The sequence below is a fragment of the Hippocampus bargibanti genome, linkage group LG18 (genome assembly GCF_051943395.1).
Source record: "Hippocampus bargibanti isolate YZ-2025 linkage group LG18, ASM5194339v1, whole genome shotgun sequence".
In the NCBI taxonomy this organism is placed as follows: domain Eukaryota; kingdom Metazoa; phylum Chordata; class Actinopteri; order Syngnathiformes; family Syngnathidae; genus Hippocampus; species Hippocampus bargibanti.
Window position 1 is genome coordinate 8,422,335 of NC_142751.1, and position 16,578 is coordinate 8,438,912.

Below are 16,578 nucleotides of genomic sequence, written 5' to 3' on the forward strand. Positions count from 1 at the left end.
TTTTAAGACCTGCTTGCATTCTTTCACAATTTCCTGTACAAAACTAAATGGGTGTTATTGTGAAAATCCAGTTCCACAAAAAGAAAATAATGCACACAAGGAACAGAAGGCACAGCGTCAATACAATTAAGAACGAGTAATCAGTCAACTTGATGTTTTTGGGACAGTACAGCAGATTGTTTCAACAAAACATGATAAGAATGCTTTGTTTTTCATTCTAACATAAGATTGAATTTTCTCGATGACACAGCAATCCTCAAACAACGTGCCACGTTAATACTTGAAATACAGTATGAATACACAGCTTCAACCATGACGAATCGTAACAAACGTGATTAGTACGATTGTTTCATTTTCAGGAAGTCTTAAGAGCCACACTAAAAAGAAATTTGAAAGTTTTTATGAATCAAATGTAATTTTATTTTTGCTGGCTTAAAAAGTTTCATAATTTGAAGAATACCAATATACGACAAAAACAGTCGTAAAGTCATCCCAAAAATAGTATATTGTCAGGGTAAAAATAATTCTTAAATTGATTTTAAAAAATTAAGACAAGAGGAGACAATAAAGGCCAATATTTGAGGAAGAACGATAACGCGTTTTACATAACATTGTTAGAGAAGTAACCATTTTTGAGACAGTGAATTTAAGAAAAAAAGTACATTTAGAGACAAATTGGTATTTTAAAAAAATGTTATTTAAGTCATTCACTGCCATTCCTGAATTAATTCGGGAATGGAAAAGTGTGACGTAGAGCGTCATTCTGGAATTTGTTCAGTTTTTCTTGTGTGGGGTGCCGATAAAGCACTAGTCAGAACTCTGGCAATGTTTTTCCCCTACCACGAGAGGGTTCACCATGTTAGCGCTTTGTTACAGCTTTAGCTGATGTTATATAAATCAATATACTGTATATGTATTGTATTTTGTACAGCCGCCCTCATTTCAAGCTCTGATAACTCCAGACCCATATAACTTAGGAATTAACTTTTTCTGCTGAAGGAAGAGAGGATAAGGTTTTTTTTACTATGCATTGAATGTTTATGCAGTCCTCAAACTCAATTCAACTCAAACGCAATTAGAGTGAAAATGACAGAAACCCTGGCACTGGAGTGGACACATGTTTGCACTGGGTCTGGCAGTGAATGATGTTTAAGAAATATGCATATAAAAATGCAATTTTTGATTGTGGCCATGTGGGGTCAGAAACTCTGATTTTTGGGGGTCACTACCTATCTTATTTTCAATGTCTTATGCAAGTTTCCTAAAGTTATATTTTTTTATACTTGATACAGTTGAGGAACTACACTATTTTCAAGTAAAGAAATGTATTGAACAATTTTCAAATGTACTTGAGGAAAAGGTCACAAATCATTATTTTCTAAAATTTTACACAAATAAAACATTATACTAAGGGGGAAAGAAGATATAAATTAAGCTACATTTAGTCAGGACATAGCCCCGTCTAAAGAAAAGCAGTGCTTTGTCACCATTTTGTGGTATACGTTGGCAGTTAAATATTGTTGTAGGGGTGGGAGGGGCGTGAATTACTCTCATATTTTTGCTTCTGGAAGCAGGACTCCCTACTCATCCACCGTAAATTCCAAGATCAGTCTCATAAGATTTCAACTTCAGAATGGAATTGTCATTTTCTTTTCTTTTTAGTTTGGCCATAGTACTCCTCAGTAGTTCCCGTCATTCCAATTTGGAAAAAGAGCGGCAGCATGAAGGTTCCCAAATGGACGGTCAGTAACACTAACGAGAGAGTTGCGTTCAGAGTGTCTCCTTTTGAAGAAGTAGAAAAGCACTACACAATCTGGATATTTGCCACACTTCAAGACAAATCTAATCAACACAAGCGAGGACCGAGGATAGACTCCACTTTCGGCCAGTATGTCACATCATCAGTCAAGTTCCACACAGCACCATCGAGTTATCACTTGAGCGAGTAAAGCAGCTCGGCGGTGTGACAAAGTGCCAGCGCATGCGCCGAGGAGAAGTACTGGCAGCACAGCCAGTCCTCCAATTCGGCGTTGCTCTCAGGTTCCAACGACCGCTCTGCAAACTTCATCATGAGCAGCGCCCGTTTCACGTCCAGCCAGTTGAGGAGGCCCTCGTGCCGGGCACCATCCGGCTCGCGCCTTTCCCACTGCTGATCCATCAGGTCCTTCCGGGGGCCCCACAGGAGGCTCTGCAGGACCCGCTTGGCATCCTGGATGTGGATTCGCTTGATGGGGTCAGGTTGGAGTAGGAGGCGAGCCAGCCTCTGGAGGCCGGCGGAATATAGGGACACAGCCGGGATGGCCGGCAAGTCCTCGCAGCCGTAGTCCTGCTCCTTCAAAGCCGGACTCACCTCCAAAAGGGAAAAAATCGATACAGTCTATTTACATTCTGAGATTCAAATCAGAATTGCACACCTTATTTTTCTCAACAATAAGACATTTTTTTTAAAGTTTTTTGACCCCTGGGTCTTTTAATGTTTCACAGTTGAAATCATGGCTAGAACAATGTTGTTCTAGCCATGATTCCTCAATATTTGGGGCATAAAATGTAATAAGGATAATGTAGACAAATTCCGAAATAAAAATGTAGTTATGTTCAGTAAGATCTCACCTCAAAGGGGTTAGGTTGATGGAGGAGCTCGTAGATCAGGATGCCTGTCTGGAACTCGTCAAATTTGCGGTACTGGGCGGCGGACACGATCTCTGGCGCCAGTCGGGCGTGGTCCCGCTTGGCGCGAGGATCGGCACTTGTGGATGCGCCGTCTTCGGCGGAGCGCCGCTTGGCCTTGGCGAAGTTGCTGATTAGCAGGCGAGGGAGATGACGCTGACTAAAAGCGCCGCTTTTTTCGTTCTGCTGAGGGGCCTGTGATGGGGATGGCGTTGGAGAGTTAGGCACCAGGAGGAGATTCTCCAGGCACAAGTGGCGGTGCGTCACGCCGTGTTCCTTCAAGTGCTCCAGGCCGTGGCACAGTTGCAGCAGCAGGAAGCAGACTCGCCGCTCATAAACCTCTGGCTGGCTTTTGTGGAACGCCTCAAACTCGTGAGCAAAATCGGCCGCCGTCTGCCGGGGGATCTCGGGTGCGATGACCACCACCTGTTCGCGCTCCGCCTGCTGGCCGGGAGGCTTGGGCGAGGATGCGAGCGACACCCCGTCACAGGGCAGCATGCTCTGAGGAACACATGCTAGGAAGTGTCCGCAGTCCTGCTGGAGGTTGAAATGCGGGGGCATACTCTGCTGCACCGACAGCCCGTACAGGTGGCCCTGCTTGGCCTCCGCCGATGGACTTTTGCAGATCTGGTGAGGCAGGAAGATGAGTTGGCAGTGAGGAAAAGGAGCAGTGGATAGGAGGAGTTTTCCTTGAGGGAGGTAACCCAAGACGACACACAACAAAGGCATTTTTAGCAAGGGTTCAGGGTCAATGCCCCATGAGTTTATTCAAACTTAGACCAAGGACCGAATAACAGATGTCTCTAAAAGATTATCCTGAATGATTTTTTTGTGTGGGACATGGTAAGAAGCGCCCTCTCCCTTCCCCAATTAATACATTGGTGTTTTTTTTGAGTGGTCCAATGTGTTTGGTCGAGCCAAAGCCTAAAAAGACTGGCATAACTCTGAAAACATCTTCTGAGCAAGCTGTAATAAGACATGAGAGGGTTTGGACTATTATTTGAGGTCTTTCAGAATTATCTGATGGTAAATTCCCCCGGAAGATGAATGACAGAGCCTACAGGCATTCGGCCCATAGCTTCAAATACTGTACAAAGGGCCACTAAAGACCGAATATACGCCCATTTTCCAGTTGTGTTTACATTGAACACGTGTTGTGGGACCAACCCATCTGAAGTCCCAAAACAAAGAAAACCCATGTCCGATTTTAATCTGCAGGCAAAAAAAAAAACAGTGTACTTGTGCATCACCTTCACGGCGTAGGAGTTGTTGGGATCGGAAGCGCAGGCGGCGGAATAGTAGACGGCGTCACCCGCGTTGCAGCTGGGCTTGTTGGACGTAAGTCTGAACAATGACCAGTTGCTCTCCTCAAACCTCAACCGGTTTCTCTGAGACCCCATGAAGCGCTCCTCGCATTTGAGAGCCAACCGACGCAGGGATTCAGCGTACAAGCCGCCAAGCTTGGAGTAGACACCCTCCCGGCTGTCCATGTTGCTCAGCAGGGTCTGCAGCTGTAAACTGGAGCCAAGGTTGGATGTCAGACCTGCTTCGGAACCTGAAAAGGGGGCGCTGAGCTGGGGGGAGGAGGAGCAGGTGATGCTACTGCGACAGTGGACACCTAAACGACCTTGACACTTAAAAGGCTCGTCCAAAGTCCGTGATCTGGAGGGTCGGCCAAGTGGCACGTGACAGCGCTCCAGAGACTCATTGGAGGAGAAAATAGGTCTCGGGTCAACTGGACTGGACGGTAAACTGGCCCGGCAGCTCGAGTCATTGGGTCTGCACACGTTATTTTCCGACCCGGTGAACGGCAGGCGTGGATAGGCCCGCATAAAGGCTTTGGAAGTGGCGCTGTCGGGGGCTGACACGGTGCGGTTGACCGTCTTCTTCTCAGGCAGTGGAGGCGGCTGGCTGGCTGTGATGCTAAAAGTGGGCAGGCGTGGAGAACCGGGCGCCGCTGCCGCCGGACTTCTCAGGAACGGAGAGGAGCAGGATAACCGCGATCCATCTCGAGGGCCTGAGGAGAGATGAGAAATTACGCTTTCAGACGAATGTCTGTAAGATTGGGACGTGCACTTTCAACAAATTTTGCTTTTCTTCCGCCAAATCTCCGTTCCGATTTCCTTACCTCTTGCCTGTAACAAAACTGGAAACTTCCACAGAGCGGGACTCATACTGAAATTCCAAACTCCGTCTTCCATCCATGCTTGAGACATTGGCGAATCAAGACTACGTGGTGACTTTTAGAGCCAGAGGGATCAGATACTGAGATAATTGTGTGGTGCAGCTACAGTAACTACGAGGAGGATGTAGCCAATCCCTTTGCCCCCTCCCTCCGTTATCAGACTCCATAATTATCTCTTCAAACAACACTGAAAGCCAGGAAGTCACAGCAATCACAAGAAACTTTTTCCATCCACAAAAACATAACCGACATGCTGATTGTTCCTGGTTTCAGGTCTTTGGCGAGGTAATAAACATGGTTTCTTGTGGCGGGTCTCAGTCACAACATTGAGTGAAAGAGGAAGTGATAAGATGACAGACAGCCGCAATAAAACCTTGGGAGTTCTTCTACTTGTCTGCTTGCAGGTTTACTCCGGACAAAGTGCATCAGTACAGTATAGCCAAACAGCTAAACCTAGCAAGCTACTTTTCGCTGCGATATAATTACAGGTCTAAGAGTTGCTAGAATCTAACATCCCTCAACCGGTCACTGGCCTTAGAGGCTTGTGGTTAACAGACGATCTGCCACGGGCATTCGGCCATGGCGGCCATTTGGCAGAGCCGCAAGTGTCCTACTTTTCAAAGACGTCATCAACAAAGAGGAACTTTCAAAGGGCGGCTGACCGAGCAGCCAGTACCTGCTTCTTCTACTTGTAATTGGTCCTTCTGAGTGCAAAAAAAAACCAAAAACGTCATTCGATCAAAGCTACTCACCCGCATCAGATGTCAAGCTGTCAGTGGAGGCAGACGGGAAGCTGGCGCTACAGAGGTCTCGAGAGGACATGGCGGGACTCTCCAGTGAGCGGTTCAGTTCCATGTTGCTGCCGCTCAAGTGGCCGGACACTCTGTGGTAGAGACAAATAAGGAAAGCGGTCAAACATTTCATCATTGCATATCGTCGCTGCTTTGTGAAAAAGACATATGTCTGGTTTTTGGTCATTATTTTCTTTATGAACCCTATCAAAGGTAAGTGGTTACGAAAGTGAACAGCTTTCGTGTTATCAGGTTACAGGATGCACGAATAAGTTAAAGGGCTGTCCGAAACGCAGACACCTGAATGACAAAAATGGATGTGCGTGTGAGAACGGCACCGTCCGACTTCTCACTGCGGTTTCTGAAAACATCGCACCTGCCGACTTTCCAATCAAGGCACCCAATTAGTGAGTGACGGCCACCCACTTGTCTCATCAGTGGCACTAATGGCTAAAGCCCACTGCCTTCTATCTCACTTGCTCCTCACTTGCCTCCCGTTCATCTCATGGCCTAAGATTTGAATCTTGCCATAAATCGGCAAACGGACGAGCAGAAACGTGCCTGTGCACATCTACGGACAAATGTGTCTCCAAAACATGACATTTTCTTTGCGAAAAGAATGTCAAACACCTCCTGGTACCCGTGGGAGGGCAAACATGTCCGCACATGTCTCCAACGTAGTTTTGTTTTCACTTCAAAATGCTACAAAATGTCACTCAATAAAACATTAAACATTAACATTTGTTTGAGTGTGCAATCAGAGGGGTTGTTTAACTGCTCAGTACTGCATGTTCGGTCAGGTCAAAATATTTTGATATTAGGAAATGTTATTCAATTCCCTATTTTGAGTCTTTATTCTGGTATGACTAATGATCCATCTTTATGTTTCATTTCATTAAATGTAGTTTAATGTATTGGGACTCCAAAATGCCTCTAAATGCCCCGTTGCCTGTAAAATTGGGGGCTACTATCAATATCTAACTTCTGCTCCACAATCCAGCCCATTTATCATTAATAAAGTGAAAATGATCATTAAGGCCAATATTAACTTTACAAGTCTGTTCCCATTGACCCCAAATTTCAAGTCAAGTCTGGACCAATGTGAATGATTTTAAGTCAAATAAATAATTTCAAGTCAATCTGGACCAATGTGAATGATTTTAAGTCAAATAATTTGACACATTTTTCTCTACTTACAAATATCGATAAGAGAAAGAAATGTTTAAAGATATGCAGATATATGATACAGAAGTTTTGATTTTGGCAACCACAATACATCCGCGAGGAACCATTGTGTTTTGTTATTTTTTGTCATGACAAATATACTCTGTGTAACGCAAAACAACACATCAATTCAAATTTCAAGGAAGCATACAGAGATTTGAGAAAGGTCACAAGCTAATGTTGATAAAAACATTAAAAGAAACCCAAAAGATAACATTTCAAAATCTGACAATCAAAAAAAGCATGCCGTTGTCACCACACCAAATCGCACAATTAGGCAGGATGTTTGTCCCACTTATTTTTGGGATGCCCCCTTTTAGCCCAAACGGCATTTGGATCACCATCCTAATTGCACATTTCCTTTTCACACATCCCAACGTTTCCTTTGCCATAAACAGACGCCACACAAGCTCGTCATTTGCAAATGTGTGACCGCACTGACCCGCTTCGACAGTGCGCACTTGCGTCCAGCGGTAAATGACATATTGCTAAATTGCACTGTGGAACAGTGTCAAGATATGAACTGCGGGAAGACAGTTACTACTTGAGACTGGGCTACAACACTAAAGTATTTCTAAAGAAAGAGGTGGGTATGTGTTTGTGTTTGTGTGCGTGTGCGTGTGCGTGTGCGTGTGTGTGTGTGTGTGTGTGTGTGTGTGTGTGTGTGTGTGTGTGTGTGTGTGTGTGTGTGTGTGTGTGTGTGTGTGTGTGTGTGTGTGTGTGTGTGTGTGTGTGTGAGAGAGAGAGACGTTGCTAGGGCCTGATATTTAATATGACACATTTTATGGGATTGGGAGCAAGGTGAGGCTTGGGATAATTTTCAGGCTGACTCAGACTGTGACGCAACAGCTTGATACACATGTAGGAGGCTTTGATAAAAGATAATCAGTCCATGTTGCAACACAACAGAAAGGTTGGTTACGAATGATAATCCAAATTTAGGAGGCTTCGACTGTTGAGGTTCCACTGTTTTTGCTTTTAGAGTAGCTTTCAAAAAAGCCAAACAATAAGTCAAGGGATCTTAAATTTAAGTTAGTGGCTCAACCGTGGTGTGGTGAAAATTTCCATGTTCAAATGGAGCTGCCGTTTTGCTGTCATCTATCCATATTCTTAATTGGATAAGCTTTTGGGAAGTCCGATCAACAGATTTATAAAAATGTCCCCGACCATGTTTTTTCCATCTCTTATGCTGGATTTCGGTGAAGCATGCAGACGTTGCTCACGCCCGAACTGGTGAAGCCTTCAACCGCAATTCAAGCAAAGCTTCCTACCTCATTCTGAAAAGTCCAAGCCTGCAGGCTCCGCCCACTCAAAATAAACAACAAGGTTCTCAGGATCACCCGGATAGTTTTCTAAAGACCCCGCCTAAGATGTAACCTAAGCCCGACACCGCCCGGGTCAGAGCTGGATTTGAAGCTCCCAAATTAAGCGCTCCTGTATAGTGAGCACTCACATGGCGAGTGACAAATGCCTGATCTATTAATTCTACTTCTATTGATGGGACACTGTCACTACCGGAGCGGGACAGTTTGGGCGTTGCCCCGGGCAACAATCTGTTCAGCAGAGGCCCCTCCTTTTGGCTATCTCCAGCTGACTTGCGCGAGAAGCCCTTTCTGATCTGAAAGATCCCCTCAGATCTGAAAGACCCCCTCAGACACAGCGCAAATACCCCCCCCCCCCCCCGAACTCTCTCACCACAGACGACTTTCAGCACAAAACAACGACAAAAGCCAAGCTAGAAATGACAAATAGGAAAAGTGCATTTTCTTTTATAGCCTAATCTTATCAAAGCCTCACGTATTGAACCATCTGTGGCTCTTAAATGATTCAACGCATCCTCATGCGTCACAGGGCACATACAAACTCATCAAACTGGTTGGGTAACGACCCCAAAATTCCCCACAGAATAACCAACAGAGGGTTGATGACATGGCCAGCGTCCCTGGTTTGGAACACCCTTTGTCATTTTATGTGTTGTTTTACAGTTAAAAGAAACGCTTGTCACAGAAACGATGCAGTATAATATTCATGGGTAGAAACGATATTGCTGTTTTGTTTTTGGATTGGATTGAATTTACCTTTATTAGTCTCGCAGTGGAGAAATTTACAATTCAGAGCAACAAAATTATGAAAGAAATGAAAGAAGTAGAAAAACAAAATACATGTGTTCCGTTCATAATGTGATGTGCCAAAAACTCACCTTTTCCTTGCTTTAGTGAAGAGGCCATAGCAATGTAATTCAAGGTCATTTGGAACCATGTTGGTTGCGAGTGAAAGCGATACAAATTTGAACTGCTACTCTCGTCCATTGCTAAAGCTTCATACAGCTGTTTAGCATTGCCTCCTCTTTCTATCGACCTGCAGTCCTAACAAAGGTCAGCATTTAAAAGTGTCTTCCATTACAAACTTAAAAAAGTCACATGACAAGCATGAATGAAACAAAGGGTGTATTGGGGAGGGGTGCTCTAACTCCCTGAATGAAGACGAAATGACGCTGCACTGAGTGTGGCACCAACACTTTCGCACATTCTATAAGTGAGCAAAATTTATTTACAGTGCCAGCCACAAATGCGAAATGATGTAAGCGTGCAAAGAAAACAGAGCGATAACCGTGTGTACTTGGCCGTTAATGCGCATGGACCGTCAAAGGTGGAAACAGCGAATGCCAGGAATGTCAATTTGCGTGACGAATAGGATGGTTTACGTTGGACTCCATTTGTCTCACTGCAAGTTTCAAGGAGAGTAGGATGTCATTCATTGAAGGGATATCCAATTTCGAACCAAGATTGATTCTCTCCCAATGACTGGACTTGGTCACCCAATTTTGTCTGTTCCTGGAAACTCGGCAACATCAAGATCTAGATGAGAGACCTTGAATCGTGGAATAACACGCATAGAATTAGCTACCTTCTGTGGGTCAATGCAGGAAGATTGATTCCCTGATTTCAGTCGACTCTGAACTGCAGCATTTAACCAGTCAAGTCAACAAAAGAAACAACAAAAGAAACCGAGAACCCTCATCCATATTTTTGAAAGCAAGCACACTCCTCATGTATCATTTGTGATTGTGAAACCGAGAACCCTCATCCATATTTTTGAAAGCAAGCACACTCCTTATGTATCATTTGTGCAATCAAACAGATCGCGTTGACCAACAGTGTTCATTCTTACCTGTGCTGCTTCTTGGGTGGTGGCGGTGGCGGTGCTTTATTGGCCTCATGGCTGGGTGATCCTTGCCTCCTTGCTGCCAGAACCTCCGTTGAGCTCTCGTGCTGCTTTGCCGGCATGATCCTGCTCTGCTTGGCCTTCTCCACTGTGACAGCACCCTCACTGTCCCCCTGACAGACACCATTGTTGGGCAGGGGAGGGGGAACCGTGCCTGGCTCTGTCATCGGAGGGGGGCTGCTCAAGGCCTTGTTGCAGACTCTGGACTCCTTCCTAACAGCAGCACCATTGACCGGGCTTGTCACACGAGATGTTGTCTGGGGATTAGTCGTCAGCGTCTTCTTTTCAGTCTCTTTCCGCTCTCCCTCCTCCTCCTCCACTTCCTCGTCAATACGACAGTTCCAGGTGGAGCTTTGGTGGTGGTGCTTCTGCCAGCGCTCGGATGCTGCCGGGCTGTGGTTTTCCGGCTGGCTCTTGAAGTGCCCCTCTTTGGCAGAGACTAGGAAAAGCGTGGAGAGCTCTGGGAGGGGAACGGGAGATGATAAGGCTGGAGAGAGGCTCGATGTGCTCAGTCTGGAAAGGTCTGGAAGGGGAACGGGCGAAGAGATGGATGGTGAGAGGCTGGAGGTACCCAGTTTGGGGGACCGGGTGGTCCTTTTTGGTGGAATCGGAGGGCTAGATTGTGGTCTGGGGTGAAGCAAGGGAATGAGGCTTGGCTCTGCAACCAAGGAGGGGGCACTGCGGCTGGGGCTGGGCCAACGGAAGGCGGTGCTGCTGGGGTTCTTGTGTGCCGTGGGGCTAAAGTGGCACTGTGTGCTGATAGCTGAATCGGGGCTGCTCAGGAAAAACATCCTGTTGTTGTCCTCAGTGTGAGCCGCCATCACAGTGATGGTTGTCTGCTGGCCTTCTCCTGAGAGTTCAGAGTTCTTGGTCTCGTCTGGGGAAGCCAAATGGCTTTGCACCCCGACAACCTGCGGCCTGCGCTTTTTCTTTGTGCTCTCTGCATAGATGGGCTCTGACCCTGGACCATTGGGGGAACTAAGCAACGAGTTACCAGTCACTTGTGGGCTTTGAGGACTCCCAACTGAACCCTCAGTTGCTGGCAGTGAATCTGTGCTGCTACCGATGGAGGAAGAGGAGGAGTCTAATGGGCTGTTTTGTTTGGACAGGACAGGCGAAGAGCGAAGGGATGGCTGACTGGGATTTAGAGTGTCCAGAGATAAAGCTGAGGTCAAGGATCTACCAGAAGTGCTGGATGGCTTAGCGGTTACCACAGGAGTGCTGCTATAGCTGACGCCATTACTATGTGATTTGGCAGGACTGGCCGGGCCAACATCCACAGAAAAAGGTTTCTCCACTGAATTCTGATGAAAAAAAGTTGCTCTCTTCATCACACTACTGGGCTTACAAGGGTTTAAAGTGGGAGAGGCACTACTTTTCTGCTGCCAACAGGTGTCTTCATTGACATTGTAGGGACGTTTACCTTCATCTTGTGTGACCAACATGTTGCTAATGATCATGGAGTCTTTGGACATGGAAGAAAAGGAAAAGTCTGTATTGGTCTCCGGACTTTTAAGAGTTGAATCTTGAAGGCTTTTATTACTGTTATTACTATCAATATAAAGGGAAGATAGATCCAGAATCTTTTTCAGGCCAAAACCCTTCACTGGGCTCTTTGTATTCTTCTGTCACACACACAGACACACACAAAAATGGTCAAGAACACAAACATTCAGTTTGACAGACAACCAATTCAAGAAAGTCACCTGCTCTATGTTCATGTTGACATCAGCCACAGAGTCGCCTGTGTCCAAGCTCATCATGGTGGGCTTGACGGCAATGGTGGGTTTGCTGTAGGGTGAAGGTGCCGTCACTGCTTCGTCGTCGTCATCGCCTCCGCCCTTCACACAAGGAGAGGCAGCGGCGAGCGCGGCGCCTGCCGGACGGCCTGCGGTCTTGTGCGCGCTGAGCTGGTGGAAGCAGTTCTTGCAGGAGCCGGGTTTCCACACGTGTTCTGCAAACTCGCTGCACACTGACATCTTCGGCTTTGCTTGATCAGCGGAAGGTCAGAAGTGGCGGCTGGGCCTTGCGGCACGGATGGGATGTGCTCTCATGGCTGCCAAGGTTGTGGTGGATCAGGAGGATGGGGAAAAGGCATTAGTTTGAAATAAGCTGGTATAGTTTGCTCAACATGTGTCCTACATCTTAGAGCAACAGCTATTTTTGCAGCGAAGCAACAAGGTGCTAATTTTGCTTTACGATGGTCACATATAAGTATGATGTCACATCATCGTCAGTTTTTCAGTCTTAGAAATGTATTGAAGTGTAATCTTTTCAAATGTATGAGTAGATTTGTGTGCTTTTAACTGATTTTTTGTTGTAGCAAATTAAATACATTAAATTTGAAATATTCCAGTATAGCATTTATATTTGTTATCAACCAACGAATCTAATGACAATAATATAATTCAGCAATGGTTTGGGGTTAAATGATGATGTATTAAAGTCGTCTTCTTTTCCTTTTGGCTTTTCCCTTCAAGGGATCGCCACAGCGAATCAGTGTCCTCCGTCTTCAGATGTTTGATTCGCATGTTTGTTTTGGCCAAGCTTTTACGTTGGATGCCCTTCCTGACACAACCCTCTGCATTTATCCGGGCTTGGGACCGGCACAAGAAGACACTGGCGTATGTCCCCTTTTGGCTAAAAAAAGTAAAAAATGTAAATGTACAATAAATCAGAAATCATATCGTGTGTTTCCTGTTTGGTTGTCTTGGTTACCAATGTTTTGCTACAAGTGGCGAGCTGGGACAACGGGAAAAGGGAAATCATTCAATTTGGTGCGGATGCAAGACAACTCAAGCCAATTCGTTCTCATAAAAAAAAATAATAATAAAACATCTGCAAATGCAGGAGGAGATTATTTATGAGCAGTGTACAATTTGGTGCCCAGTGCTACTGTAGCTGGAATCTGCTATTGGAGATTAAAATGATCCATCATCTCGGCTTCCCTTGGCTACGGTCGAACTTCCAATGTAAAAACAGCAACATGGGGGCCTGATCGCAGGCATCCATTAGGATATAAATGTCATCTGCGGATGTAATATAAGAAGTGCGGGCATTTCTTGTTCCCATGGTGTTCAAAATTAGAGGCCACAGGCTGTCTGTTGCAACAAAAATAACTCAATAAATAGAAATTATTGGAGCAAGCGAAATAGAGACGCTTGTTTTGAATCCTGGTGACATAAAAGCCGTCCCGGGTCATTGGCAGCTCCCGACATGCTGCAAGAAGACGGACAAGCCTCAAACATCCCGGAGGTCGGAATGTAAGGAATGTCAAAAAGGCGCGAGTCTCACCAGGGTGAATCTCACACCCTGGAAAAAAAAAATCCTCCTCCTCTTCTAAACACACTCAAGAGTCAGAGCACATGTGTGAGCGTCCCTGCACAAACAAAGGCTGCCACCCCCCCTTCCTTCAGTTGAACAGGAGCGACAGCGACAGGATCAACACTACTTCACAAGGATCATTTGTTGCCTGGCATCTCTTTATTTTTCTTCACCCTGCTCTAATTACCTCTCAACAAGGCGCTGCAATGGCACACAAGCCTTATTAGAACAGCTCTCAAAAACACTCGTAAACCTGTTCTAGAATGCAAGAAGGATCTCTGAAGTCTCCAGAGAAAGAAGCACAATTTCTTGGATTGGGAAGTAGGAGACTTCCCGCTGGTTTTGTACAAAATAATGAATTGGATTGGATTGGATATGCCTATCCAATATATCCAATATATATGGAATTCATGTCTATATTAGACCTTTCCTCCACCTGATTCACTTGAAGTTCGCTCGATGTTTGTTTAGTTTGGTGTTTATGACGAACGACAGCCTCGCCTATTAACCTAGTCCAATCCGGTCCAAACCGAAGGCTTCGTGTCCGGTCCAAACCGAAGGCTTGGCCTTCACATTTGGTTTTGGCATTTCTTTGGTTGTGGTTTTGATGTGGTTTCACTGTCTTTTGCTTTTCCGCTGTAAACGTTTAGTTTGGTTTAGCGATAAGTTTACATGACAACAATGTCAAACATGACAAGAACATATTTTGCCTTTATCTTTAAGTGACCACCTAACGATGATAGCGTCACCAAAATTACGACAACAGTAATAATACAACAACAACTAAATAATACAATTTGGATTCACGGGAAAGTGGATGTATACTTTTGGTACTGTCATTGTTTCATTTTATGTGTTCTGACGTATTGTTATTCATTTATGTCAAATGTTCTGTGAAAGGTTTTGTTAGTCAGTTGTTATTAGGTTTATTAATAAAATTATGTGGAGGGCTCAGAGGGAAAAGAAACACTTTTGATGTGTGTAGATATACACCTGTACATTTTTGTTCACCTGTATTCCTTTTTTTGACATTCTCCAAATTTTCTGAATAACTAAAAGTGCACAATTTGTTGCTAACGCAAATTACAATTGTTGAACCTTGGTGACCCTTTTCAACCTTTTCTGAGTACCATTCTGGATGAGTTTTGCGGCACTGTTGTGGTGCATTAGGCTCATAGGTCAGTCTGTTTACTCTCTCAGCAGGCAATCAAAGACAAATGTCTGAGAACACATTTTTGCCACATCTGCCCTTTTCTCTCCAAACCAAAACTCCTGCCACATCCTTATTTGGGTCATTCCAACGTGGGCTGACATGTTCAGGGAAGTTTGTTTGACGACATTCAGAGCCCACTGTCGACATTCCCCACACCTTCTCAAGCTCAAGGTCCAATATTTCTCACTTCCTCTTATGAAAAAAAAAGTACAAGTTCAGTCGCACAGCAACGTCACCCCCAAAAATGTGTTACGACGTCAGCAACTGGCAAGTTTGCCTGCCAGAAAGTTGATATGGCATCAAAGCCAAAATGGCAAAAAAATAAACAAACATTACTATAACAGTTGATACTTCACAACATATATTATCAATCCTAAAATAGCATGACATGACGTAGAGGGACCAATGTGCGGTATTTGAAATGTGAAATTTACGTATACCATAGCCGTCTCATTCATGACCATATTTAAACAAATATAGCTATCAAGACCCAAAACGTTTGCCACAACAAAGCAATGTTGTAGTGATTCTTATGCCTCTGTGGCAAAACAAATACCACAAACAATAGATACTTGACAATGTGACATCGCTAACTTGTGGCCTGGCAGGGTAATTTCAGCTTTTCCAGTCATTTTGCAAGTCTGAGCGGACAGGTTTGTTCATGTCATCTGCATGTAATTGTTTTTCACAATTTAAAAGAAATATAACAGTACAATTATTAGTAAAGATAAAATCGCTCAATAGCATTATGTATTTCAGCTTCATGTTAAACAATGGGTTTAAACTGAAAACACATCAATTTGTATTGTTTTGAGTGCTTATTAAAATGGTTAGTTGAGAAAATGCTTATTGTAATTTTTTTTAATCAATTGAGTGTGTTATTAATGCCTAATGTGTTCACCATACCTGTCTTACACTAGAACAAACCCTATTCAGGCATTTTTGACGGATGAGCCCACCCCTGCTTTAAAGTGCAACACAATTCCGTTTGAATGGAGCTCGTCCTTAAGTCGAATGAACGTTTTCTTTTTTTTCAAAAAGTGAGCAAAATACCTTTGTTACGTCATAAACAAGTTTTAACGACGCGAGTACAACTTCAACCATTAAACAAACAACAAAACAACACCACACGTGTGGGGCTTTGAACATGTTTACACGTTTACGATTAATCCACTTAGAGTGAATATAAACAAGGTACATTTAGTGTTTATTTACAAATTATTAGCTATATTAAAAAGAGATGACCGGAAGCCTACCTGCTCGGACTTTCTGTTTTTGCCTAGCAACAAGAAATCAACCCCAAAATAAAACTCGACCAGGAAATAAAAGTCGTCTATCCCGGAGTCCCGGTCCTGCAACACTACGTTATCCGTCTTCTGTCTTTGACTGATCCCGAAGGCGACAGGTTCTTAAGGCGCTGGGCTGTTTTGCTTGTTCGTGTGGTTTCAGACGTGCACGTTGCCGCTGTTTGGTTCAATGACTGTGAATGAATGTGAGTGTGCGCTGTGCAGAGGTGCTGCACGAAGCTTGAAGGGGAGGGTGACAAGGGGGGGAGGGGGGGCGAGGTGGGAGGAGCCCACAGCAGCCGTCCTGTCTGACCACGAGTGGCTTTTTTATTACCTCCGCCAAGGAGGACGTTTTTCTTTTCATCTACACTTTTATCCGTGTTTATTTGGTGACACAAGCACTTGCATGTGCTCCCGTTGTTTCCTTGCTAAGGCTGTAATAGTTCCCATGTGGATGCCTTTAAATGAACAATATAACAAATATAACAAGCAGTTAAAAAAAGAAACGTATGTGTTTTGATGTGGCAATTAGCTGGATGTATACAATACAATACATACAATACATGATTTATATAGCACTTTAAAAACAGATGAAGCTGCAACAAAGCGCTTAACATGGACAGGTATTATATATATATATATATATATATATATATCTTATCA

General features: G+C 44.4%; 1 protein-coding gene across 2 annotated transcripts; it reads right to left on the bottom strand.

Moving 5' to 3' along the window:
- Nucleotides 1-944: 944 nt before the first annotated feature.
- On the bottom strand, nucleotides 945-16,127 carry prag1 (PEAK1 related, kinase-activating pseudokinase 1). Of its 2 annotated transcripts, XM_089020631.1 has the most exons (7): nucleotides 15,886-16,127; nucleotides 11,799-12,148; nucleotides 10,039-11,717; nucleotides 5,605-5,735; nucleotides 3,918-4,684; nucleotides 2,611-3,294; nucleotides 945-2,350 (listed from the first exon to the last, which is right to left on the bottom strand). In XM_089020631.1, the coding sequence occupies exons 2-7, from the start codon at nucleotides 12,069-12,071 to the stop codon at nucleotides 1,934-1,936; spliced, it is 3,951 nt and encodes a 1,316-aa protein (XP_088876757.1). In that variant the 5' UTR covers nucleotides 12,072-12,148; nucleotides 15,886-16,127; the 3' UTR covers nucleotides 945-1,933. The 2 variants fall into 2 exon arrangements, with proteins under 2 accessions (XP_088876757.1, XP_088876758.1); XM_089020632.1 differs by lacking the exon at nucleotides 15,886-16,127 and having other exon boundaries at nucleotides 10,039-11,557; nucleotides 11,799-11,936.
- Nucleotides 16,128-16,578: the final 451 nt, after the last annotated feature.